Genomic DNA, 26,297 nt, shown 5'->3' with positions numbered 1-26,297 from the left:
AGATTTCTTACCTTTTCTGCTTTGCCATAATATTTTAGGGGTCCATCGGTCTGAGAGAAGCCATCCACCTCCGAAATGCAGTCTTTGTACTTGTGCCCGTCTATGCAGCACTCTATGAACTCCATACTGTTCTCCGTCAGGGTCCCGGTTTTGTCCGTGAAGACGTACTCCACCTAGAAGCAAGCAGGCAGGCTGCCTCACTGCACCCCCAGCCGCATGCGCTGGGGAAGGAGCCCCCCAAAAACAAAGAGGCTGGGGCATTTTAGTGCATCTGTGTCAATGCTGGAGAGTACTTTGCTGCTATCCTAACCTGGCCCCCCAAAAAGATGCAGGTGCCCCATGGGAGTTACACCACCGTGTAGTTCTACGACTTTGCTCCTCAGAGCAGCTCCTTTGTGTTTCAGCCTGTTGCACAGGTGGCAGGAGGCAGCTCCTGAAGACTTAAAATCTGTTTCCAGGCTCTTCATTTTCCCCTCATCCTCTTTATTGGGTCATTTGCTATAGCTCCTAGTGCTTACATAGCTGCTGCTGCTGCAGGTCTGCTGCCTCCTTTGGGGGGATTTTCATCTTGGTGCTGTATTTAAATTAGGTAATTGCTACTCCAAATATATTTTCATTTTTTTAAAAAAAGCAAAAGAAAAAGCAGGAGGCACTACACATACCCTCCACTCAGTCTCTCCTGGTGCAGATAAGAAATGGAAGCCTGAGCTGTCTATTTTCCCCAGCAAAACCAGCAGCAGCGTGGCTCCATGTGCATTGCATGCCCAGAGAGAGGACTGGGCAGACATTTTTGTTAATCCTCGAAGAGACAGAGGATTTTTAATTTTTAATTGAAGCAGCGAAAGCAAACCACCCCGACATGCAGAGCGCTGCGCCTGATATTCCCCAATATGGAAACAATTGGCATGACCCAATTCCTGTTCTTTCATGCACTATTTATAACCTTATCCGTTTCACAGAGTGAGTAGAATCACATTAAATGGAAAGCACCACCAAACCCACTGAAGCTCTGCCCTGAGGGGACCATGAAGGACTGCCACAACAAGGGTTCCTATCAGGGAGGACATTTTTGTCCACATTTTCATCCAAGCAGATGCAAACAGAGCATGTTCTGACCTGCCCGAGCTCTTCGTTCAGGTCCGAGGTGTTCACCAACGCCCCCTCTTTTATTTCTTCATCGTACATCTCCTTGTCCCAAGAGATGAAGAAGGAGCCCAAGAACTTCTGCATCTCTACTGTAACGTACATGGAGACTGGGATAATAAAATTGAAGAGGACCATAAACGACAAGAAGTCTGTGAACATCCGCAAGACCTGCAATGGAAAGAGGAGAAGATGATGCAGCCTGTGCCCATCAGGCCTAACTCAGGGACAGTTTACAGCAACACTTCTGGGGTTTTACACAGCTTTTCTTCTAAGGTTAAATAGGAAAAAAACACCTGAAAATGAATACAGCTAAGATACAGGGCCAAATGCTATTTTCCTTTGATGCAGAAAATCTCACTGTCTTCTGCAGATCTACAAGGGTATAATACAAGAGTACATCTCACTGCTTCATAGTGACCAAATCAATGTTTTATTCAAGTATATTCCTCTCAAGAATATAGTGCTACAGGCTCATTCTTATCTCAACTAACTAGAAACAAGGAGTAATTTAAGTTTACCTACTAAAAGCTGAAAGATAGATCAAGTTCAGATAAGGATCCAGGTTAAATTGGCTGCTGCATTTACATAATACATAATATTGATTTATGCTTTGCCCAACTCCACGCAAGCATTGCCATGCACAAGCACGAGAGAGGCGGGAAAGAAACGCAAACAGCAGGAGAGCCCGAAGGAAACGACAGCACTTCCAGCGAGCAAACAGGACTCACACGGCTGGCAGCAGACACTATCAGATTAAATAAAATCGTCAGAATAAATAAAGCTGGAGGAGGTGCTGAAATATAAATCCACTTACCTTGAACGTCTCTCTCTCTTTTTTAGTCTTTTCGTTGTACCAAGGCTCATCGTTAAATGGATTACTCTGCCAGACATATTTCAGCGTCGTGCACACAGTAGCCTTGCTCAATAGGATGCACAAATACACTATCAAGAAAGCGTTGATAGATCTGAAAAATAGATCTATTTTTTAAATTCTTGCTGCTATTTTTATATAGAAAAATCATGCAAATACGCAGGAACAAGGCTTCCTTACTTTTAAGGAGGGAATTACAGAACAAGTGCTTTTGACAGTGCTGATAATCAGGGTCAGTTCATATATTTTAACATTTCTTAATTTTGTTTTTAAATTAAAAAAGCTACTAAATGATGCAGCTTCTTGAAAGATATGCTTAATCAAATATACAGCTTTTCTATGCAGTCAGAGAGCATTTGAAACAGAAGATAGTAGATTAGGGAATTATTTCTGTACAAGTCATCCATGGAAAAAAAACCAGCAACTTTTACCGATTTTTTTGCCGACTATAAATACTCACTTTTCTACAGCAGACCGTTTCTGAGATTTCCCTTGGTAGTTCAAAGCCATTTTCGTTTCCATTCCAGTATAGACTGCAACTCCTACAGGGTATTAAAGCAGGGCTCGTAAGGGACTCACAGCCCCAGAGGGACCCAGCTTGCACTTAGCCATAAGGGGCATCAGTGGTTACATGAAACTCAAATCCCAGTTGAAGAAAGAGGCATTACCCAAAGACTGTTCAACTACAGAAACCTCCGAGGCTGCTAAGTAACGTAATTGTGTATATCCCAGAGCACTGAGCAGGAGCCTAGGGATCACATCCAGTCAGAAAAAACATCAGTCTTCTGTAACAGCCGTCACCCTCAATCACTAGGGTCTGGGACTGTGATCCTAGCACACATTTTCAGCAAAGGATTTGGGAACAACTCCCTGGTCTTCATATCTCAAGCAAAAAGAAAAGCTCGCGGAGGTGTATTAACACAACCTGCACAGCTTGGCAGCACTGCTGATATAACCAGTATCTCCTAATTTCACCCTGTCAGCTTTGCAATCAGCTTGCATACCGAATGTAACTGTAGAGCCCAGGCAGACAGGCTGTAGAGAACTATTTTCCCTCTCCAGATTTAGTGATGAACATCTACATTTGTAATTATTTATCAGAACTATTTAAATAAAAAATACAATAATAATAACGATAAAAAGTGTTCACCATAAATCTTCTTGGTATTTTTGAGGGTAGCACCTTTCAGCAACAAGTTTTCAGGACCCAAAGACCTAAACATAAAAGAAGTTATAACATTACATCACTCAAAGAACATTCAAACTGCTTTATAATTTAGACCCAGAGATAGATTATAAAGCTAAACAGATGTTCTTTAGATCTGATTACTTGATTTGTATGTTAAATTGGGCATTGCTCGAGTTTGTTTTTCCCTTTATATACTTATATTTCTATTTCATCTTACACAGACTATTCTTGGTGCTCAAAGTTCCAAATTTAATGGGCGATTATCAGTAAGGCTTTTGAGGAATAAGTGCAAAATGTTCAGATCTAATATGTTCCAGTACTTATATAAAAACCTGATTTTAAAAGCATCGAAAACCCGTCCATTCCAGCAGAGTTGATCAATGGCACCATCACAGCCAATGGCTTATTTTGCTCCCATTCGTGTTTTTATTTCTCTTTGAAACCCCCACCCATGACCCTCTGTTGCTTCCAGGGTCCGGGTAGATCCACCACAGCACAAAACATGGCCAGCGCTGCTCCAGTGACAGTCGTCTGGTTTTGATGACTTATAAACAGCATCTGCTTATTTTTTCCCCCCAAACACTGATTGATGCTTAAGTTTCTGCTTTCCCTCGAAAAACAGTATTTTGCAATTGCCTGGTAAATTTGTTCCCTGTCAGCAGGGAAGGATGCTACCAGGTGGTCCTGCACGGCTTCCCCAAGAGGGGCTCAAACAAATCACAGGATGGCAGAAAAGCCTAAGTGGAGAGGTTAACTACAGGCCTCCCTTAAGAATGAAATATTTGGAACAGTTAAAGAAGGACAACCTTTCCCTAACAATAGCAGCACAAGTTCAGATCCTTGAAATCTGATGTAGATGCCCAACCTCTTTGAGGAGGGCCAGCGAGATGGCTGCAAGACCAACCTGGCTACGGGCTCTTGGTTGCTTCTGTAGATGATAATTCTTCCAACAAATCTGCAATAAAAATATGAGAAACTTGTATTACAAGCACATTAATGTTATAAAGAGCTACTACAGACATACTAAAAAAAGTCCTTGACAGAAGATGGAAGCAAACCCGTAAACGAGTGCATCTGGGAGTTCATCACTTCAGAGGGGTGGCTGCGCTTGGGACAGGGAGAAGCCACACCCCCCCCCACGGTCAGGGGTCCCCCCCAGCTGCCACCCAGCACTGGAGCAGCAGTACTTGACCATGCCTACGCACCCCAGCACATCCCCATTGCAGAGGGCAAACACTCCAGCAAACCTCCTTCAAGGGATTTAACCACAAAGACCGCTTACTCCTGGAAGTCATTCAGGCCAATGCATTTTACTTGGGAGGTAGAGTGGCCTAAGAATAGGCACACAGACCATTACTATAGCTGAGCTGACAAAAAATAGCTCATTACACCATGACAAGCGTTGCACCAGGGAGGTTTTGCTGCAAAGAAACCAAGCCCTGAAGAAGTGCGGTGTTGACTTTGCCATCCTTGTATGGAAGAAGCCCGGCAGCTCATCGCTGCCTTGAGAAACCTTTTGGTCTCTGATGAAAAGAGAACCCCCTTTTGCTTTGCTGAACTGTAACTTATCAGATCCCCTAACCGACAGTGCTCAGGTGTCTGCAGGGAGATGCCACCAGGCAACTGCAGGGCAGGACGAGCAGACTCACTTGTAGAGGTCGGGCTGTGGCTGTTCGCACTCGATCGTGGCTGTGAGGGTGTCGATGGCTTCGTCTGTACAGAGCACGGTGGTATCCCGCACCGCGTAGTGAGTCTGGGCAGAGAAACGCAGGCAGCGTCACCACAAGCCCCCAGCAACACAGCCCATGTTTCACCCCCTTACTTCAAATACCACCACACAAAGGCTCATCAGCACTGGCAGCTCCCCCGAGCCCTCGTCCCGCTCCCACAAACAGCTGGAGCATCTCTCAGCTAAAGAGTGAAGTCAATAAGCTTAAGAGAAACCACAGCAGGAAGGAGCTGCTGGATATCCGTTCAGTAAGGCATGCACCAAAAGCAGAGCATCTTTGGTTTTTCCCCGGGGACCTGCTGCCGCCCTGGCTGGGGTGGGAGGGAGGCTGCAGGTGCCCCCGGGGTGAAGGGGCTCCCAGGGACCACCCGCCCACCCGCTCCTGAAGGTAATTAGACACCAGCTCCAGCACCCAGGGAATCAGGCAGAGCACTGGCAGACTCCAAGCTATTTTTAGCAGCTGCTGCTGCTGTGAAGGTTCATCTCTCACAATTAACTGGAAAGCCCACGAAGGATCCGCTCGCTGCCTTCCAGGCTCTATTTATAGGAGCGACTCAGAGCTCCCAGTCACGGCAGGCTGTCTTAATCCATCTTCATAAACAAATTCATTAAAAAGCTTCCTCCACTCCTTACGTTTGCATTCCTCTCCTTGCACATCCCCGGAGGAACCGTTACATTACACACGCTGTAGTCATGACATTATAAATACCCACCTTCATGCCGTTTTGGTAACCTGCCTGACTTTTCATATTGAAAGCAGATGCACACACACACAGAGCTCTGGTATAAATCACAGCTTTTGTGAAACAACTCAAAACTGTTCCTGCAGTGCCCAGTACCAAACCCGACCCTTGTGCGGGGTTTTTGCACCCACTGCTCCTGTCACCGTGGACACTGTGCAATTACTGAGTGACACTTCAAAGCCGCCTCCTAATCAATTCCACGATCTTTACATCCTCAGTCCCTTAGTGTATTTAGAAAACACGTGTTCTTTTAGATAATGTATGACCAAAGATTCGCACTTGAAAGACAGAGCCCTGACAAAATCCCTTTTATAGTTCTGCTCCAGTTTCACTTGACCAGGCATCTTTCCCATATCTTGACCTGACATGCCCCAAATACCAGAAAAATCCCCACCAGCTAGGCAGCAGATATTGGTGCAGATGAGGTTTTGTGCATACCTGAGTGTGCTTCCCTCACCCTCCTTTTGCAGCAAACCCTGGTTCTTAATGTTAGACCTATTTCCCCAAACAGCACTTGCTTTTCTATTCCCTCTTCCCCTTCAAACTCATCCTCATCTTGTCAAGAAACAGGAGACAGCTCCCAGTCACCTACAGGAATCCACAAACCAAGAAAAAAACACCACAATGCTTGATATAGAAATTCAGCATTGCACTTGCAGACTCAAAAGTTAGTAAGAGACAAGACTCTGTAAAAGTTATGTGAACTCATGCATATAATACACCTGACACAAATAAGCAATTGCCTATTTAACACTGTTATCTATTTTTAGCCTGAAGCCACTTCAAAGCTCCACTCCTCTTCACTAGTGGAACCAGTATGGTGCACCAGCACTGCATCAGCTCCTACACAAGATTTCCAGTACCGATTAACAGCCGCCCATAGACGAGCCACAGACTCCATGCAATACATATCAGATCGACAATGGTATTCCAACTGACTTCAGAGTGTGCCAGAATGAATCATGTCACTTTAAAGTATCTTCCAGTCTTACTACTGCAGTTGCTAGTATCTATATAAATATTTATCAAACATAAGTGCAACCAAACATTCAGGTCTTCTGATGTATATAAGTTTTTTGTTATTGTTGCTTCTTTCCCTAGTTTAGAAATGGGGGGATGAACAAAGAAAGAAAGAAAACTGAAGAGAAGATTCATCCTGAGCAAGACTAGTATTAAATTTCACTGCTTGATTCAAGGAAAGGGAGAGAAAAAACCCAGAAGTCATGTTTTTCTCATGCTGGTGAAAAATTCCCCAAATGAGTCTAGACATACTGCCTCAGAAAGTCCCTGATCTCACTGGAAAAGCTTGGTTAAGTAACAGAGGCATTGGCAGGTACTGGAAAGGGAGCCGAAGCAGCTGCAGGCACTGCTTCACTGATGCACCAGAGCTCGTGACCTGCGGCTGGAGCAGGGAGGCACTAACACGCTTCCCACGATGGGCAATAAGGCAGTGAAGTGGTATCGATAAATATCGATACAATTTGGGGCAGCGCCAGCAGAAATGGCTGTTGGAGACAAAACAGGAAACAAACAATCCCCGGGGGCTTCGGTGCTGACGCACTGGGAGCAGATGGAGGGAAGAGCCGTTAAATACAGCCACGGGGATGGGCTCCGTGGGAGCATCCTCCAGTTAAGCACGCCCCCCCACACACAAGCACCGGCTTCAGTGGCAGCTCCAGGCACCCGAGTACCCCCGAGCACCGGCTCCTGAACGCCGCCCCATCCATCCCCGTCACCTTGAAATTGGACTCGCCATCGAGACTCGCGGTAGTGACGTAACAGGTCCCGTCTGTGCTGCTCGAGGCCAAAAATATCAAGTCACAGGGGAAGGTCTCATCCGCTTTCACTTCTACTATGTCTCCAACCTGGAAGAAAAGACACGTTTACATGAAAAGCCCTCTCGGTTGTTATTAGATGGTTACGGATTTAGCTTCTCTCAAAGCCTAGAAGAAATCACCTTGGCTAAAAGGGAAATCAGGGTTCAAGAGGTGCACGGGTCCCCGAGCATCACTCCACAGCCCGACAGGTCGATCCAGCCCAGCACCAACTCAGAGCACCCACGTGGCATGGTTAAGTATTTATTTCTCTGCTAAATCTCAACGGAGCAAGAGGCTGTACTTGTCTGAAGTGCGGCGTGATAAATTAACATCAAAGCTAAGTGTACTTTCCTGGTGTCCTTGGGAGAGTTGGAAATAGAAGAGGACTGCCTGTCCTGGAGAAGTGCAAAACGCTGACAGATGTGTCACTTGTCAGGCCCGGTACAGCTTTTGCGAGACAGCTTTTCAAAGGCAATCAAACAAAGGCAGCTTCACTCCTTAACTGGGAACGGCTCTCGGAGCATCTCGTCTGAAAGTGAGCACGCTGGGGCAGCTCTAACCCGCAGCACATCCCTCCTCCCCTGCCCTCGTCTCCTTACCACACACACTCGTGTTCCCATCGGCTTCAGCGATAACCACACGCGAGTTCTCTGTTAAAAGTTACCTTGATTTTTTCACTCTCTTTCTGCACTTGCTTTGCATTTTCGACAATGAAGACGTTGCTTTTGTTCACTTCGTTGTCAGCTCTGTGCCTCAGCCAGTCCTCATATCCCTAGGCAGACAAATACAGGCAACACAAACTCGTAACAAAGCAAGTAAACTAATGGAACAGGATGAGTGGGGACAGAGAGAGAGGGGGAGATTAAAAAAATGAATAAATTAAGCAGTCCTCAGACCTCCTTCATGCCTGACAAAACATCAACCAGAGTAGCTCAGACTGAATCAATTTATTTTAAAAACTTCATATGCATATTTGACAGATTCAGAACAGATTAAAATAACACACAAAGATAATCTATATGCAGCGCATGCAACGAGCAGCTAAACTACTGTAACATGTTTCTATTATTCTCAGTGTTGGCAAGAACAGGCTGATAATATGAATAATACACTTAGCACCCTGCAACTCTTTCCTATGGTAACGCAGGATGAGACTCTTCCTCTTCAGTCTTTACTGAAAGAATAAAACATGCAGATTTGAAGCAGATGGATTTTACTCTAGCTCTCCCTTTCTGGCCCCTGCAGAAGAAACTTCTTTTATTATTCAGTCCTTCTGTAGAGGAAATTTTAAATGGCACACGTGCGTATGCTGGGAGGAAAAAGGGCTTTTAACACCACAAGAAGAGGAGGACTACGTATTTTTGGGACTGAGTGGTTGAACAGAACCTGTCCTTTCCATTTACCAACACAGGAGCAGAGCGTGGGCTATGTTTGGAGCACATCTCTGCAAAGACTCACAGAGCATTTATAAAAAGAGAAGAAAAATTCAAGTAAAGCCAGAACTACAGCGGTAACCTTTACTGACCCTCACAGCTTGCTTACAACAGTATATATAGAGATGCTTTACGTTGCCAAAACAAGAGAGACCAATAACCACGCTCAACATGCAGCCTCTCTTGAAAAGCACCAGTATACACATCTCACCTTCTGAGAAAGGTTCACCAAACCTACCAGCCCATTTTCGTGACTTCTGAGTATATTAAAAAACATGCTCATCATTTTCTCCATTACATGTCCCAAAGAGCATCTTCCTCTCCCCAAACTGACATTTTTACCTGTTTGATAGCTGTGACAGTGATGACAAAGAAGAGCGGGAGGCCGCTGGTCACCGGGCTGGTTGGGGTGTCCACTATCACCTGCAGAGAAAAAACATACTGCTGACAACTGGTTTTCAGGCAGGAGAAGAAATAAAAACTCTGGTAATGGGGGGAAAAAAAGGGTGCTCAGTACATTGGGGGTAAGTCACAGCCCAGCACAGGAGGGAGGGAGGGAGGGGCACATAAGAAGGACCAGCACAGGCATCCTGAGGAGACTATAATCCCTCCTCCTGAAGACCATGGGATGTCCTCAGGCGGGAAAAAACCCTTTCAGCAGTAGCTTAAACCCTAAATTTGACCTTGCTCTAGTGGGAAATAAAAGTCTGGATGAATGGGGTGCTGGGGATGGGCTACAAAAACGCAATCACTCCAAGTGCTGATGCCAACAAGCCTGCTCCCATCACGGGGTGTGCTGGAGAGGACCGAGGCAGTGAAGGAGGATGGGGCAGAGGCAGCAGCAATGCATGATGTGAAATACACTCTCATTTCTCACTGAGCCACAGCGGAGTTGTTTCTCCTCTTTGGCAGTGAAGATGGGCCACATCTGAACCCTAAAACATGGCTGGTTATGAGAGGGAGGACACCACCAGTCATCTTGAACCACTGACACTCAGAGGTTAAAAATAATATGCATCAGCCCAAATTACCGAGGAAATAGACGGCAGAATGGAACATGAATATTTAAGCAAAATGGAAATCCACATTTTGCCTTTAAGCTCTGCAATTTGGAGTTAAGAGCACGACTTAAGCATAGCAACCGCACGAGGGCCTTGGGGTGGATAGCCGGATCCTTCCCGAGCTCGGTGCAGCGCTTGAACCAGTGCCACAGCAAAGACCAAGCCCCTTTATCGTTAATTAAACCTTTGGGCTGTGGGAAACCACTGTTTCTTCTGACTGTATCATGATTTAGCCCGAAGGGCAAGAATGGCAGAACAGGTTCATAACTGGGAGGGAATAACATAAGAGGAGGACAAGCTGCACCCTTGCCCCACCTTCTAAACCAGGGCACACAAAATTGGCCATTTTTCCTGCTGTCCCTGGAGAGGATGGCAGCACGAGAGGCAGATGGTGAGGGCTGTGATGAAAGGGACGGGGAAGCTCAGCAGAAAGGCTTTGTATCCCCACAAAGGGACTTTGTATCCCTCCGCTTGTTTGCGCTTCCCTGGCACGCTCAAACAGCAGCATCCGTACATTTATTGTTTTAGGCTGCCCGTAAAAAGCTGTGTTAAGGACAGGACTGCTCTTATCAGCTGGGAGGAAGCTACGTGGAAATTTTTAACTCTATGAAATGCCATACACTGCAATATTACCCTGCACTACTGGACGCAAAGAGAAAATAGCTAGAAGATATTGAAGAGGAAGACATACACCACAAGAAGCAGCCAGGTAAGCGGTGTGTGAGTTAAGTAGTGTGAGGGTAAACCAAGATAAACACAATAAATATTTCCAGGAACACAAAGCTCTGGCTCACTCAAATGGGTGTAAAATGTGTACAAACAGAAAGTCTGGTAGAAACCAAACTTTGGAGGAACATCCTTGAGCGAGGATGCTGCCAAGTGTCACACGGACACATCGCACACAGCATGTGGGATGGACACTCACTGGAGTGGCATCATTGAAGTTTAGGCCAGTCAGCCAAAAGTTATCTTGCAAAAATTGGACAGATCTTGGGAATACAAGAGGAACTTTGGCTTTTCGCTGAGAAGGGCAAGGGAGAGGACCTCCTGCTACCCAGCGGGAGAGTTTTCTGCGCCGGACAAGATGCAGTTGTATGTATTTGTTTAAACAAACGATATGATTTCTGTCCACACAAATGCTGTATTAAAGATGTATGAACTCATATATTAGTCCCCAGAATAACTCATTTATGTATTTGGAGATTGCACTCCCTGCACATCCCGTGGCTGGATACTGCTCTTCCCCTTCGTGGCTGGTGGAAAGCCGAGGGACACATGAGCGATGAGCCAGAACAAAGGCAGACTCCTTTGAAGCTATTTTTGAGCGTTTTAGGACTTCAACAGCTTAATTTGGATCCACTTAAAAGTGACAAAAGCCTCCTGTTACTTAATGGTTTCTTCCTAACTCATTGTTTAGGAGACTGAAGACTACAGTCCAGAAGTCATCTCCATCATCAAAAGGGACATTTTTCATTCCTGGCACCTCCTAAATTAGCTTACTGCCATCAGCTTGGTCTGTCTACAAACACACTTCGACTATGCTTACTCCAGGCCAGCCGTTTCCACCAGGAGTTTACTTGCAGTTTCCTTTGAGTGTTGCAATAGATGAACCAAAGAAACAGCTATTTGTATCGCTGTTTGTGCGCTAATAGGTGTCTTATGTTTAATGTATGTACTTTCTCTCTCTAAAACAAGAGCTGAATTTGGAGTCACAGAGTAATAGACATTTTGATAAAGGGTTTCAGCAGCAGGTAGAGCAGATGCACCAGGCAATTCCCCAAGCGCCGTGACACTCGAGTCCTCATGCAGCACGTAGGGCAATTCCATTAATATAAAGTAATTTAAAGATATGCACCAACATTTAAGCTATAGATGCCATTTATCAAGGTATAACTCTTGCTATTTTAAACGAATGGAGTGGCCCTGAGTGCTTTTTTTAAGGCAAGTGACATTTCCAGAACAACAAGCACCCGGAGGCAGTCGGTTACTCTATAGGGCAGCAAGTGTATTCCTGCTGTCAGGCTGTTTTTTGTTCGGTTGGGTTTGTTTTTTCTCTAATAGAGCATGAGGGTTGCCCCCTCATTTTAGAGATGCTCACAGAATAAAAACAAGGAGTAATAGCCAGGCTCTTCTCTCACCTGCATACACCTGTGCCTAAAATGGGTAAGCAGCTAAACTGCAACTGGTTTTGTAAGTATAATCAAGAATATCCTGTGTTCTTCATGGCCAGAGGGTCAACAGATAAAATGTAATACCGCGTCACTAAATGGCCAACTACACAAAAAGGACATCCTGACTCCAGGGCATCGCTTCAGTTCGAGGCAAATTACAAATTCAGTCTGACAAAATGGAGCAACGCCAGCAAAATCAAGTGGTGGAGAAGAGCCAGCTGATGCTGGGGTGAACTGGCCTTTCGTGTAACACTGCCTGGAGGAGCCATCCACGGCCGTTATCTTGGGATCCCCCGTTTCTGTGGCAGCCACCAAAACAACTATAAACCATAACTCTTTACTGTAAGGATAAAACATTTTAGGCACTCATCTTTTAAACATGCAGCCTAGACCTCAACCACCAAAACCCCAGAGAAGCCATCTAACAGCAGGCTGTTTGCAGTAGCCGCACAGTGCCATTTCATTTGCTGGGGTAGAGCTTTGGTGCCTATTTTCAGCCCTAGAGCAGGTTGTCTGCTGAGCCCCAGGCCTGAGGATTTAAAAGGTAAATGCACTGCGGTGATTCTCCCAAACTCCCTTTGCCCCAATGCATTTCGACAGCCTGCTTTTCTTGGTTGACAGAACAGAAAATGAGTATTCAGGTTTGCTCAGGATTTGCCCCTTAACCAAAGCCAGAAAGCAGAGCAGAAAAAGTTTGTCCGTGTATAAAATTTGCTATTTTGTCTGTGCAGAGCAGCTTCCTGAAGCTTCATGTTCCCAAAGCTCATGCTATGCATTTTCTGAATTTTACTGAGTACAGCCTCTCTCTCCTGCTTGCCTTGAAACTCACTAAAACTAAGATATACAAATATCATATAACTTGGGAAAACACATAGTTATGCAGCAGAAGTAATAAAGGTGACAAAAAACTACATCCTAATTCTGTAGCATCAAATGTCTTTTCAGCAGCTGACTGATCTTAATGGTTAAAGAGTTAAGGTGGTTTTTCAATTTTTTCAGCAGTCATTCAAACATCATCTCAGACAGGCCCAAATATTTTAATTGTTATTATGCCTTAGATGATGTGCCAGAATTATAACACAGCTTCCAACTAAAAAACCAGAACGCACCACCTACAAGCACCAACAGAGTCAGTTTTGAACCTCAATTCTTGTTCAAGCTGCGCTTACCATCAGTACGTAAATAAAGCCCACCCTCGGCATCAAAGCTCTTACCTGCACGAGGAAGATGATGAGGAAGTAGAAGTTGGCAATTCTTCTAAACTGCTCAAAAAGGTTCTTCGGGAGGAAGTTCCAGAGGGTGTACTGCGGGGAGAGAGGGGGGGCTCACAAACAGACCAAGACACGGGGCTTACTGGGGACTTTGGCTACAAAATGGGAAGTATCTGCACAAAATACGCAAGGAGTTTCCCCTTTAGCCCGGCGAGGAGCACCGCAGCGAGCTGTCCGAGCAGCCCTGGTGTGCTCCAGGCAAAGGTCCAGGTCCCTGCTTTAAAATGGGGAGCGCGATGCAGCTGGATGCAGAGATGCCACTGAGCTCCTGCTTCAGCTTCCAGCTCCGGCTCTCTCCGCTGGTTCACTGAACAGTTGGAAGTGTCTCACAGTTACGTGAGGGTTTTTGTGCCTTTGCTTTAAAGTAGGCAACTATTTCTCTTTTGTCAAAATAACCCAAACCACATGGTTGGAGACGGTGAAGGGTAAAAGAAGATAAAAACAACAGGATCCATTTCAGCAAACAACTTCTAGATAGGTGTTTGGAGAGACATGATTTCATGAAGAGGTAATGCACAGTGCAGAGATTTTTTTTTCCCCCAAACAAATTTCAAAAACCACCTGAGAGTTGCTCTTCTGTTAAAAAAAGCCATGTTGCCCATACAAATTTGTTATTAGGTTGTGCTTCATGATTGTTTTAAGAAGGCTGCTGAATCATTTGCTTTGGAAAACATGTGGAATTTAAGAACCACGTGGAAAATAATGGGTCTAATATCTGATCTTTCAGTCTGCCCGGAATAAGCAAAGAATAATAAACAGCCAAGTCTCAAGACCAATGTCCACCTAATTATAAAAAGAGACTGTTCAGGTAAGAGTCCATGCCTCTTGCGTGCCAGGGAAACGTCAATGGGAATGCTACACGAGTTAAACATGGTTAGACTTAAAACTTTTCCCCAGCATAAACTCAGACAGCACAGAGGCATAAAACCAAATAAGATCCAAGCTGTATTAAAAAAGAAAGGAGAGGAAAACCCCCCTTACAGCTCAAGTACAGTAAAACTGAAGCCTAACTGTATGCTCAGCATCATGAATCCTAAGCAACGTAATATGTATCCAGCTGTGTTGACAATATCAGATACCACTTGTCTGATATTTTACTCCAATTGGCTTCAAATCTTTTGAAATAGCTTCATGAATGTCATGGAAAAAAGCTAAGCAGAAGGCAGATGGGTGTCCTTGCAGTTTTCCATCATAAACAAAAGCCGCATTAATACTGTATGAATGTTTCCCCTTTCATCCAAAGGGATAAACAGAGCATGGTTATTTTTGTTCCATCTCAAGATAGAAAAAAACCACAGAAAAAAAAATAGGGGAATCGTATTTTTCTGTTCATTTATAAAATAATCCCCACTCCCTTTTGCAAATCCGAGTTACTGTTGTCTTCTGCTATATTACACTTAACCTGTCCTTTCTTCCCAAAGAGAATGCCAGAAAACATTAAAAAAACCCCACCAAAACCACACACCAACCCCCCCCTCCCCCCCCCCCCCAACCAATGTGTCCATGTGCTTTGCTCTCATCCAGCCTAGAAGAAAGGAACTTGTATGCACTCCCACTGGGATTGATAGGAAAAAAAAGACTAACAGAGAGACTGGAGCTGCGGTGTAAGGTGCCCCACGTTGGGCGCCAAAAAGGACTGTCGTGGTTTAACCCCAGCCGGCAGCTAAGCACCACGCAGCCGCTTGCTCACTGCCCCCCCACCCCTGGGATGGGGGAGAGAATCAGGAAAAAAAAACTCGTGAGTTGAGATAAAGACAGTTTAATAGGACAGAAAGGAATGAAAAACAATGATAATGATAATAATAATAATATGACAATAGCAATACTAAAAGAATTAAACTATACAAAGTAAGTGGTGCACAATGCAATTGCTCACCACTCGTTGACCGATGCCCAGTTAGTTCCCGAGCCGCGATCCCCCCCCCAGTTAACTCCCCCCAGGAGTTAACCAGGCTGCTCCACTTGCAAAGGGATCTTTACATCCATCCTTGAGGAGTTCAGAGCTTCTCAATTTCAAAAACAACCATCAAATAAAATCAGGGTGAATACAGGAGCAGGGAATACATGCGCACGACGCACCTGGACAAGCGGAGCAAGCTCACCTTGGAGGAGACAATCCTGTTGTCGCAGAACTTCTGTGCCACGTACGCATCCGTTTCCAAAACCGGACGGTGCCCGACCACCACGGTGCGCGTACCGACCCGCTTCTCTTCCCCAGCACACTGTCGGGGCAACCAGGAAAGGGAAAAATTAGCTTCTAGCTCAAAAAAGTCAAATATTTGTATTAATAGCTTCCAGCTTCTGAATGCACCATGCTGTTTGTTGGAAATAAGGCAGCTGGAACCTCAAAAATTCACTTCTCTGCCCCAGTAAAAGCATGGAGAACGAAGAGGCACACCTAAGGTCATTTAGTAAAACCAAGGCAACGCTGAGCCTGCAACCTGGGGTCCCCACTGCTGCTCAGCCACTGACCCCCCAGGATCACAGCCCGTCCTGCACCCCACCAGGACAGGTCACTGCTCGTGTCCACCACACTCCTGCCCTATGCGGGACAGCTGCTGCCTGTACTTGCAGCCTGTGCCCATCTGCCAGGCAATTTTTCCTTCTTGAAGGAGAATATATCTTTAATCAAGCACTTCAAGTCATTAGGAATATAACTTATCTTCTACACATCTCTTCCTAGTCCCAACCTGGAGAGTCCTTCAGCCTTGGGTTTCTACAGCAGCTCCAGGCTTTACCTGAGGACCCCACGGAGGACGATGGAAACTACACCCTCCTTTACACTTGCTCTCCTGTCAAACCCTCAAGTCCACCTGAAATGTCTCACCCCCACACTGGTGCACGCAGACTTGGGATTTAGCTTAAAAAAAAGAAAAAGGTGTACTTCTGCTATTAAAATCTCAGATAAAACCAGAAATAATGAAGCAGACAGTTTCACATCACAAACTCCTCAAAAAGACAGAGTGCTGGGGATGCTAGCTCATCTTGCTAGGGTTTTATTTTAAAGCAGAATGAGATGTCACAAGCGAATGATAACCTGGTGTCACAGAGGCTTGACGACAGCCCCTGTGTTCTGCAGCAGCCAGGGCAAGGATGAGGGGAATTACAGCAGAATAAACTCAAACAGAGGGGAAGAAGAGTGGCTCTGCGGGCAGAGAGCATCCCTTGCACAAAGCCATGAGAGATGCTTGTGACCAGCAACACGGGGCTCTAGCAGAGACCCAGCCATCCCCACGGCCCTTGCAGGCTTCCCAGGGGAGGTCACAGCACCCAGCAAATTAAAGACAGATCCTCCCAATCCGATGGGGAGCGTGTTAAAATAACACGTAGTAAACAAGGTATCTGAATATACTGAAAGTAACAGCGCTCTTCTACTTAAATGTAACTCTTAAATATCGAATTTCCAACTTCCTATAACTTCATTTAAAAACACTTGCAAACTCATGACAAGGCAGAGGCCATGCAGGTCCCTGCCAGTGCCTGCAGCCCTGGGGAAGGCTCTCAGGTGGACGGGGCAACATCAGGGGCTCCGTTTCCATCATCTTCCAGCTCCAGGCTGCCCAGCACGCGCAAGGTTCTCGGTGGATTAGAAAAGTCTATTTTCAAAAGAAACAAGACTGTGCAATAGTTTAAAAATTGGCTTTTCGTTCTGTCCAAGGTCCACCTTGCATATAACAAAGTGTCCCTGCCACAGATGCTCACAGCCAAGGGAGGAGACCTGGCTGGCACCAAGAAGCATTTTGCAACGTTGAACTTAAAATTATAAAGTGAATTTAAAATGTCCACTGAGAGCAGATGGAGTGGGGGAAAAAGTATAAGGCCACGCTAAGGTTTTGGATTTTAAAACATGAGCAGGGAAGACATTTGTCACTGTTCATGGTTCAAGGGCATTAGCAGGCGGCAGGGCTGCTAAGGCACTAGCAGATACTGTTCATACTCCGCTTAGTCTTATTAATCCTCAACCCTCGATCTTGTTTGCTTTGAAACCCCACCAGGGCAGGTGCCAAAAATGCCAAATCCCTATCCCATGTCAGCCATCCAGCACGGGCTCAGCCCACCACAGGCAGATGCTCCTGGCATGCCCTGGGTCCGGCTCAGCATCCCAGTCGTCCAAAGGGCCCGTCACAGGCAGCTTGTCAAGCTGCAAGCAAAACCCAGGTACAGAAAAGGTGCTCTGAAAACAACCACGCTAAGACAGCAAGGCCTGGGACTAACTGCTGCTTGGGGAAAGTGTTTAAAAAAAAAATTAAAAAATAAAAATCTAAGCCAGCCCTATTCACGTACCTCGAGCAGCGGCAATTGAATGGATCCTGCTGCATCAGGAGCAGGGTCTGCCCAAAAGAAGCAGCAGCTCTTCCTTCCCCCTGCTCCCCACCTATGTCTGCAGCATCTTTAATTAAAAAGAAGTGTTTTTACACCATGCCTAAACCCGGTTTGGTGTGCTGACCGCTCTCGCTACAGCCGTCCTCAAACCTCCAGTGGCTGACGCTTAGAGCAGAAGAAGAAAGTTTCTTGCACCCCTGCGCCGTGTCCCCGCACTGCCGGGGTGCAGAGCCAGCAGAGCCAGCAGCACCCCCGGCAGCTGCTCCCACCTCCACCACGCACAACTGGCTCCCCAAACACGGATCGGGCAGGCACACGCTCCCAGCTAGGGAATGCCACCACCCCGCCACGGGCTGACCACCCTCATCACCACCGCCTGCAGCCTGCAAACAGCGCATCTTCTGAACTAGAAACTAGACCCAAGGAAGGTTCCCTGATGTATCTACTGCATTACGGAGGTGGCAGCCGCGCGTCTCACCAACCTGCACCCCGGGAGCAAGAGGCAGAGCCATTCATCCACGCCACGGCAGTGCTGAGGAGCAGAGACAGACTGTCCCCAAGCCTGAAGTCCCCGTCATGTCTCCAGGCAGGACCTGGGTGTTCCTGGCGAGCATCCCTCCAGTGCGGGGAGGAAACGAGAGCTTCCCCTGCCTGCGCTACCAGCAGAGCAGTGGGACGGAGCAGGGGTGAGGGTTTGCCAAACACATGCATTGGCACGGAAGCAACAAAGCTCTGGTTAAAACACTCCTGGAAAAATATACATAAGTATTTACTCTGCCAGACTATCCGTAGTTAGCCATGGAAAACCTGGAGCATGGAGCATGTGAAACCCCAGAGCAGAAGATAACCCAAATCCCAGGTGTGATGTGTTAGCTGACCGAGCCCCACCGAGTTATCACCACCAACTCCTAGGTGGGCTTCCACCCCTCAACTCCCTTTCAGTTATCTATCTGAAGCATCTCCTACAAAGATGACGGCAACCCCCTCCACAGTGCATCAGAGCCCTCTGCGGTGGCAGCACAGGGAGAAGTCCTCGCTCTGTGGTCTAACCAGATTCCCACCACTCCTGGCGTTTCATTTCCCATTCCCTCGACCGCCCCACGGTGTCACACCATCACGCAGCCACACTGGAAGGCTTCAGGCCACATCTCTTTTTCACCTCCCAGAAAGCAAGCGCACACCGCAACGATGCCCGCGGCGAGAGGCGTTGGCTCAGCTCGGCAATTAAAAGCTCTTACTTTGACAAGCCCACCTCAAACGGCTCGCTGGGTTGCTAATAGATTGCTAAGTCTTAATAACAGCTTTCAATGGAGACTTAAGAGGAGATTTAGTGAGTAACTGCCAGGCTTTGGGGAAAATTATAAAATATGCAGATTAGCAGGGATAGGATTTAGACAACTTTTCCCAACTGCCTTTCATCAAAATTTTAATTCTGATGGCAAAAAGAAAAAAAAAAGAAAATATTATGTGGATACAATTCAAACGGCTGCCTCGTTGCTTGGTGAGGTTTTATAAAGCCCATGCTACAGGGCGCAGGAGTCAGCCGGTGCAAGCAAAAGCCAGAGTTTCTTCTGCTGTTTAGAGCCAAGCCTGCCAAAAGGATTATTTAAGAAAATAAACAATTGCGTTCCCCCCAAACGCACTTTATCACCTCCCTCTGCCCAAGGCGTGGTGTTTGCAGGAGCGCTGGGAGAACCAGGGGTATCCGTAGGGATTAGTGGTGTCAGACTGCCCACAGCCTCAGGACTGCGCAGTAGGAAGCCACGCTGTATCCTCCCACCAAACCATGAGGATTTGGGGATGCTGGTAGGTGAGCCCCATCCCCTCTCTGCTGTACCATGCCCCAGCAACCCAGAAGAGCTCCCAGCAGCTGGCAGACACAAAGCAGCACCCCGGGGGACACCACACACCCCAGGAATGGAGAAGAGGGAGAGAAGGAGGTATTTTTGAGAAGAGCCACTATCCTGTTTGCATCACTTGAAGACCAGCCCCAAAGATGCAGGTCTCTCCTGCAAGGTTTCAAGCTTCAGTTCAGGGCTCCTGCTCCGCTCCCCCAGCGTCTAACCAAGCCCATCAGCGAGTCAATCTCTCAGCAGGGCATCCAAACCAGATTTCTCCTGAAGGAGCTCAGCTGGAAGACAACAGCCAGAGAGTCAAACACAAATCATAGGAGATAAAGATGAGGCTAGCGAAGCTGTTCTGCCAGGAACATCTTTCTGAGTTGGCAGCTCGCTATCTATCTCCGCTTCCCACCTCGGGCAGGACGAGGCGCCCAGGCTGCAGTAATAAATAACCGCATCGTCACCACTGATGCGGGCACACACGCTCTGCTGCACGTACAGCAGGGCAAAGTGCTGCTGCTGCAGTACGGCCTTCCTCGCGCCATGGAGAAATTCAGATACAGAACATGTTTCTGTTAAGTATTTTGATGTAACCCAACCTTCCCGTACTTTCAACTTTGTATAAAGTCCACTTACTGCCAGAAGCAGCAGTTCTGAAAAGAAGGCATTAGGGATAATGGCTATTTTCTTACATCGTCCAAATTTAAAAAGCCCATCTACACACATCAATATGCCCACGGAAGGTCAGCTGACGCTTGGCATTTTGCTATCAACTTTTCTTTGAGGAGTCAGGAACAGGTACAGTTTGAAGGCATCAGACCAGGGCTAAAAAAAGTCCATGGATGCAACTAATGACCCAACATAATTTATGACTTGAAGCTGTTGGAGCATTATGTAGAGACAGCGGAGTTACATTTGCAGCCCACAGCACTCCCCAAATTCTTTGCCTGAGTTTGGGCAAGCCTCCCTTTGTGCCTCTTCCCCTCTCCATCTGCGCCCTTCTCTCACGAAGATGTCCTGCCCCAGCACAACAGCTCCCGCCTGCCTCCTGGAGAGGCTCCTCTTCACCCACGCTCCTAAATTTCTGGGAATCCACCACAGCACCACATACAGGACCCTGACGGCACTGGATAAAAGTTGCAAACCTGGGTAAAAATTAGCAAGCCTGGGTAAAAATTAATGGAGTTAGACTGAGTTCAACAGGAGAGGTGAACCTGTGCTCTGCAGCCACCGTTGACAAGGAGTCGCTCTAAGTGGGCTATTTCTAGGGCAGCTGCAAAACACAGTGTTTAAGTATATCCCCCATATGGAAAACAAGTGTCTGTGCTACCTGCTGGCCCCATTTCCAGAAAAAAATAGTGGCACTCCCCCCCCATTTGATTTACTATAGTTTCAGAAAGCACCTAAACCAGTACTAACTAATCAAAAGAAACTCCTTTCATGTTTGCTGAAGATATCTTCAAGCCACAAAGTAAACACAAATAACTCATAGAAAAAAGATCTAATAAAAACCACAGGCATTTAAAAAAAAATCATCTGCTTAAACCAAAGATGATTATACGGTACAAATACAAAGCTCAAACATTTGAATGAAATCACAGCTTATATTAAATGTATGCAGAAGAAAGATTAAATCACATTACTTGGCTCAGATCTTGTGAATAGTTTTAAAGTCTAATCACTCCTGTATTGTTCCATTTATCATAAAAGTAGTAGAGAAGACAACCTGATTTACAAAAAAAGCCTGCAAAAATAACACCACCTCCCAAAACAGCCTGTTCTAGCTCCTGTTTCATTTATCCCCGGAAGAACCAAAAAAACCACATCCACAATTTTAAAAAGCCTCCTCAAATTTACCATAACCTTCCCAAACCATCCAGCAGTCTCAAAAAGTCACTTAGCACACCGACATCATTGCCCAACCGATATATTTTTAATTGAAATTTTTCTTGCCAATTTTTCTATTACTCTTTGTCCTTAGTCATTTCTATGCAAGTACAAGCAATGTTTTGAGGAAATCCTTAACGATTTAGCAGCTTGGACTAGGCTTACCCACACAGACCACATTTTTAGGCAGATCTCCTGACTTAGAGAGAACTCCATCGATCAGGATCAACACCACTGTTCTCCCCTACGTTTGCGAGAAAGGGTCAATAACATGCACAGTCCTCGGGAAACAAAAACAACATTGCATTTAAAATACTAAGAGCCCATAGGTCCAAGAGAAAGGGCTGAAGGTGAGCACAGCTCCGAGCTCGTTTCCCACCAGCGGGAACTTTCGTTGCTCATCCCTAAGCGGAAGAGGGAAGGTCGGTACACCTTGGGAAAGCAAAAGGTTGAAATTTAAACCAGTATCCCTTCTCTTCTGTTAAAGCTGAAGCTCCTACTGATATTACAAGCAGAGAGACAACAGTATCACCAAGGAGTGACCGCTGGGGGCAAGCCAGCTCCAGCCGAGGAGAGGGGGGGCAGCAGGGGGTAACCATGCGAGCCCCTAGATCAAGCAAAACAACAAGCAAGAGCAAAAGAGGAGCCATGGGAAAAGGACCAATACTTTTTTTGTTAAACCATGGTCAACACACGATGGGGCTCAACACCCAGACCTCATCCTGGTCCCCGTTGGGGATGCCAAAGCGGTGGATGATGTGCTCCAGCAGAGCATCATTGACCCAGATCGCATCATCCTTAATGCAAGTCAAGATGCATCCAGTGACAGGAGGGCCCCCCGCCAGAGCCCGTCCCCATGTCCCCTCTGTCCCAAGGACGTGCTGCCTCACCATATGGGCTTGCAAGAAGGTGACCTTCACCAAGGACAATGGGCTGGAGAACAGCAGAGCTGGACCAGGCTGAGTTTCCTGGAAAAGCTGACTTAGCCAATAAAGCCACCGATAAAAGCAGAGAGACACACAGCAGGGCGGGGAGAACAGGGGAAAGGGCTACCTGAAAGATTTAAGAAGGGTGGAGAGAGGAAATACAAGAGTTTTTTCCCCAGATAATAAATTTACAGAAGGGCCCAGCCCTCTCCTGGACTCCAGGAGTGCCACGGACAGGGGGTGACAGCTGAAAAGAGCTTTTTTGGTGTGGGTTTTGGTTTGGTTGGTGTTGCTTTTCTTTTTCCATCTGGAGGCAGTCTACCCTCAAATCACGCAGTACTGCATCTTCCCAGCAAATATGCCACATCGTCCGTAACCACAGCTTCAGTTCAGCAGCTCTTTGCAGAAAGTCAGGTTCCCATGTGATGTAGAAAGCCAAACCCAGACCAAAGCCAGCAGATATCGATTGGGATAGCATTACTTCAGTGCCGCTGGTTTGTGGAAAATCTGTTGCTCTTGTTCAAACATAACCATCGACCTTTGGAAGTTTTCAGGATCTCAACTCTTCTTCCCTGCCCTGCTGGCAGTCGGGGTTATGAAACCATCGCTCATCTTGAAATACAGGCAGCATATTTTTATTTTTGGCAGTCCAAAAGAAAAGTTCGACCAGCATGCTGCTGGCATATAAAATTCAGGCTCATAGGAACACTTCAGACTCGAGAACAGAAAAAGGACTTTGAATAAGAGCCAAATGTTTTGCAGAGGTCACAAAGCAAATACAACGAGGTCTTCCCATCTTCAAACCTCTTCCTCCCTCCTTTCCCCGGCTCAAGCTGTGCACATACATCTGCTCGTCAGCAGCTATTTTAGCAGGGCAGCAAGCTCTTCAGAGCAGTGATTTACCCTGGCAAAAATTAAAGTAAGAACAAACTGGAAAAAAACCTCCAAGTTTGCAATTGTCAATGCTTGCATCAGCCAGCAGAGCTATAATTTGTTGGTTTTCCTGTTGCTTTCTGGTCCTCTGAAAGCCTGAGCTCTTCAGTTATGGAAACAAAAAAACCCCTAAATACTATGTTGTGCATCCCAGCTTGGCCAGACATTACTCTGACCTCTGCCATCTACAAATATTTCGCCCCTTTTTAAGTTTTCCCAGCATTTCAGAGCCAGGCTGCCGGCGAGGAACCCATTTCCCAGAACAGTTTCCTCCCTTTCCCACTGGGAAGCGAGCCCGCCCGGCTGCCCACCCGCCGGGGGCAGAGGCTGCAGACTCCCCTGCCAGGGTGTACATCACCGCAGCAACCCAGAACCAAGGGCTGGTACCCAGGCCTGCCCAGCCTGCATCCCCCCAGGTCAAGCTTTTCCCCAGGGAAGCTGTCGTACTTCCCACACAACAGCCACTGGGAGGGATGGGAGGGCAGGTTCAGGCTGCAGGGGGTGGCTAAGCCCCACACCAGCATCACGGGGTGACCGAGCCCTGCACCACCATCATGGGGTGCCCTCAGCCCCTGCAACCCACCCCAAGGTCCCAGCCCCGCCATGCTGCTCACTCACGCCGGTTCAGATTAAGTTTTTCGACTCCAAAAAAGTAAAAGCTGTGGTTTTCTAACCCTCCCCTTGCTGTACTGCAGAGAAATGTTTCCACAGAAGTAGCAGGAGATAAAAAGGGGGAAGAGAGGGAGAAATCACCTACTTCACCCCTTGCTCCATAGCAAAAATCAGCTCCACACATCCCAGACCTCATTTGGAGTATTTTCATCTCTGATACTGTAGTAACCAACAGATTTATCCTTGGGGCTGCAGGCACAGTTACACTAGGATACTGGATCAATGCAATCCACCCAGTCAGGAGAGAAATCCTCACCATATGGCCGAGAATTGTTTCTCTTCAGGAAATCCTTTTGGCTCATGTTCCTGCTGGGCTGAGTAACGTAGCTGCAGAGCACCTCCAGCAAAGCACTCACTGCCCAGGGCTGACCGAGCACCTGAGCACTGAGCAACGCCAGCAGCACGGCAGCCGGGTTTTGCAGCGGGAGGGAAATCCGCTGATCCACAGGCACCTGGAGATGAGGTCTGAGCTGGCCCCGGCATGCCGGGCTTGGTGCACGAGGGGTTTCAGTGTGGTCCATCCCGGCACCGTCAGCTGCAGAAGCGAGCCCATCCCATGTGGGAGAACAGGCCAGCATCCTGGGAGATGGCTCACAGCCATCCCCATCCCATCCCACCAGCTGCTTTCCCTAGACGGGCACTGGGATAAGGGCGTTCCTACTCTCACAGTTATCAAGACAAGCGCCTTCATCCAAGGCTTCCTCTCTCTGTGCATCTGATCTTCCCACCCTCCACTTACTGGAATGGTACTTGTCAAGTGGAAAGTATCACTTCCATCCATTCAACCGCACTGGAAGAAACCGCCCTGCGGAAATGACGTACTCCACAATATTCATTTGGCTGATACAAGGATGACAGCCCTCTGGGCATTGCAGCTAATTTTATTGCATTCCCTCCCTGAGCAAACATTTATAAGAAAAGGTGAGTTGGAAGGAAGGGGGGGGGGAGGGGGGAAGAAAGCTTCCACAACTCAGAGTGAACAAAGTCAGCATGCAAAACACCACTGCATGAGCCAAAAAGGAAAAAAAAAAAATCTCAGTATTGCATTTTAAGCTTGGCTTTGTAGCCCCCGTAAGAGCAGGGCTGCTGCCGAGCGGGCACCCCCAGCACAGCCTGAGCCCCCCCAGCCCCGAGCAGCGCTCAGGACCTCACATCACCCCTGGTCCCTACAGGCAGCAGCCACTTCGCTTTGTGCGCACGCTGGGGAGGAATTACACAGAAGTCATAATAAAAGATGGCAGGGCTGCTCACAAAGTGGATTTTTTTTTTCCCCTATATTTAATTTCCCGGCAGTGAGATTTTTTTTTTCCCCTCTTAAGCCAATTGAGACTCAGGCAACGGAGCACAGCGTTGCTGCAGTCTAGCAGTACTTAATTTTTATTACTGCTGAAAAGATCTTGGATTGCAATACCAAAGAAATGCTTCAAATTGTCTCATCTTGCCTGTTGCACATCTTACTCGACTTTTCTAGATCCTTTACTGTACAAGAAAAAGAGGATCCCTCTGTTTTGCAAATCAGTGCATTTGCCACAATATTGCAAACAAGTTACCTCTATCAAGTGAGCATTGCCTCTGTTTTCCACTCTAATAGTCTTATAAAATCTTATTAAGGGTATACAGCATACTTTAAGATAGCCCAGACCTAAATACTGCTTGCTAACCCTTTGAAAATACACAGCTAGAAATTACCAAGCCCTCTGCATACCACCCTACAAAAGCAAGGCTGGGGCCAGACCAAGGGCCCTTTCACCCATAGATCCTGCAAAATTCAGCTGAATTCAGAGCAAAAAGCTCACAGCAAAGCATTGCTCATCCAAGGCCACAAAAGAGGTTAACAGGAATCTTGTTCAAGTTGTGAACAAAAAGAACAAGCCCGATTTGCTCCCAAAATACCCGGCTACGATAGCCTCGCAGGTGCTTACCCCTCCTTTCTGCTGCAGGAGGAAAACAAAAAGCCCTCTACAAACAGCCAGATCAAAAATAGGTGCATTAAGCTTTCATTAAGGAGAGCAGGACAAATGTCTCTGAACTACAAACGCTACCAATTATGGCTGGATGTCAAGAGCAGGCATGCTTTTTGACTAAATCGGCTTCAGTTGGAATTCCATCTCAAACAAAACAACTAAAGTTTTGGGAAAAAATGGAGTCAGCAAGATGCAACAGGTGCCCGAGAGAGATGGACACACTGCAAATCATGTGCGGAAGGAATTGTATAAGGAGCTAAAAAAGATTTTTATACAGTATTGGTTCTGAACAGCATCTGTGGCAGCGAGCACCCCTATGA

The 26,297-nt window shown here is 46.7% G+C and overlaps 1 protein-coding gene across 3 annotated transcripts in view; it reads right to left on the bottom strand.

Moving 5' to 3' along the window:
• Positions 1-26,297, bottom strand: part of ATP11C (ATPase phospholipid transporting 11C) — a 66,337-nt gene that overhangs the window by 24,252 nt on the left and 15,788 nt on the right. For all 3 annotated transcript variants that reach the window (XM_050901551.1, XM_050901552.1, XM_050901553.1), the window contains exons 2-13: positions 15,534-15,653; positions 13,375-13,464; positions 9,271-9,351; positions 8,160-8,267; positions 7,415-7,543; positions 4,856-4,959; positions 4,111-4,161; positions 3,168-3,232; positions 2,478-2,559; positions 1,961-2,111; positions 1,117-1,314; positions 12-173 (exon numbers count right to left, since the gene is read on the bottom strand). In XM_050901551.1, the coding sequence (XP_050757508.1) occupies positions 12-173; positions 1,117-1,314; positions 1,961-2,111; positions 2,478-2,559; positions 3,168-3,232; positions 4,111-4,161; positions 4,856-4,959; positions 7,415-7,543; positions 8,160-8,267; positions 9,271-9,351; positions 13,375-13,464; positions 15,534-15,653 (1,341 nt within the window). The remainder of the gene's footprint in view (positions 1-11; positions 174-1,116; positions 1,315-1,960; positions 2,112-2,477; positions 2,560-3,167; positions 3,233-4,110; positions 4,162-4,855; positions 4,960-7,414; positions 7,544-8,159; positions 8,268-9,270; positions 9,352-13,374; positions 13,465-15,533; positions 15,654-26,297) is intronic.

The sequence above is a fragment of the Gymnogyps californianus genome, chromosome 9 (assembly GCF_018139145.2).
Source record: "Gymnogyps californianus isolate 813 chromosome 9, ASM1813914v2, whole genome shotgun sequence".
In the NCBI taxonomy this organism is placed as follows: domain Eukaryota; kingdom Metazoa; phylum Chordata; class Aves; order Accipitriformes; family Cathartidae; genus Gymnogyps; species Gymnogyps californianus.
The sequence above is the reverse complement of the archived record's forward strand: the minus strand, read 5'-3'. Positions and strand labels throughout refer to the sequence as shown.